Genomic DNA, 1,278 nt, shown 5'->3' with positions numbered 1-1,278 from the left:
GTACATTTACCGCATCGCTTTCAAACGACTGACCTGCATCACGTAAAGCAGTATTAATATACAGTATTAATACACAGTATTCAAATTAAAAGAGCAAAACTGCCAAACTGGTTTGTTTTGCTCAGAGCTTCGTGAAAAGGCCAAACGGAGCCGAGCTTTTACGTTGGCACTGGGAGACCTTCAGCAAACGTGGAGGAAAAAGAGGAGTTGTGCACAATTTGAACAAATTCAACTTAGATTTCAATGCAATCTCTCACTGCCTTCGGTAAAAGCAGGATCACGACGGCTCTGAGCTCCGTGAGCCGGGAACATTCCCTCTGAGGGGGAGGGGAAGACATCCATAGAACCAGAGACTAGAACACGGAACGTCATCTGGAGCCACCGCAGCGCCGTTCTTCTCACAGCAGAGCTTGCATTCTTATCATCTCGTGTTTCAAGCAGATGCTCCTCTAAGTACCTGTGAGTACCTGTGAGTACCTGTGAGTACCACACACCTCCATCAAAACGATGAAGTAAAATACAACTGACCCGCAGCAAGTTGTCCTTCATGAGCGTGATGTTCGGTTTGAGCTGGATCTGTTAGGTCTGGTGGATGTCAAGGCGGAGGCTCTACTTAGTGTTTGAAGAACATATAAATCCATGACACCAGGCAAACCTCACCGTTGATGAAGGGCTGCACCTTGGTGATTGGCATGGTGGGGCTGGGCGCGGCTGGAGGTCGGGGGTCGTCAGGTTTGGTGGGATCCTCCTCTGAATGTGAATCAGCAGCGAAGCTGCCCAGAGGGCTGACGTTGACTGTGTTGGGAGTCTGGACAGTGGGGAGGTCGTCCTCCGTCACCGAGACCACCTCTATCTTGGAGGGGTCCGGTTGCTCAGGTGCCTCCGACTTCACCTCCTAAGAAAGAGGAGGGAACTTGTGTCACAAACAGCTGTGGGATGATTAACTCATGAACACTTGCAGAACAGACAGAGATGAAAGCAAAAGAAATCAGGGCCTGGCATCTGAATTTTCCATTTAAAAAACAAACACAGGGCCTGCAGACGCTGCCCAGGTGGCCCTTTTCCTGTTTGCCAGTCTGCTTTCTGCTGTCTCCACGGGGGAGTGTCTTCACTCTCAGCTGTTCGCTCTGCTGAGTCGTGGAAAACTTGAACATGAAATCAATAAAAGACAACTTAGAGATTTACGTCCTTCTGGTGTTTTCTGTCCCTCTGAAACCACAGGGGTTCTCTGGCTCCAGCTCTCCAGGAATGAAATGAAACAATTGATTCATGTGGGTA

General features: G+C 49.1%; 1 protein-coding gene across 1 annotated transcript in view; it reads right to left on the bottom strand.

Moving 5' to 3' along the window:
- The window catches only part of tmprss3a (transmembrane serine protease 3a), a 16,959-nt gene extending 15,681 nt beyond the window's left edge, over nt 1-1,278 (bottom strand). Inside the window, exons 1-2 of the mRNA XM_086221005.1 lie at nt 1,186-1,278; nt 661-895 (exon numbers count right to left, since the gene is read on the bottom strand). Coding sequence (XP_086077131.1) covers nt 661-694 — 34 coding nt within the window. The 5' untranslated portion in view covers nt 695-895; nt 1,186-1,278. The remainder of the gene's footprint in view (nt 1-660; nt 896-1,185) is intronic.

Source organism: Aulostomus chinensis, chromosome 12 (assembly GCF_037954235.1).
Source record: "Aulostomus chinensis isolate RoL2024-O1b breed Wild chromosome 12, RoL_Achi_v1.0, whole genome shotgun sequence".
In the NCBI taxonomy this organism is placed as follows: Eukaryota; Metazoa; Chordata; class Actinopteri; order Syngnathiformes; family Aulostomidae; genus Aulostomus; species Aulostomus chinensis.
The sequence above is the reverse complement of the archived record's forward strand: the minus strand, read 5'-3'. Positions and strand labels throughout refer to the sequence as shown.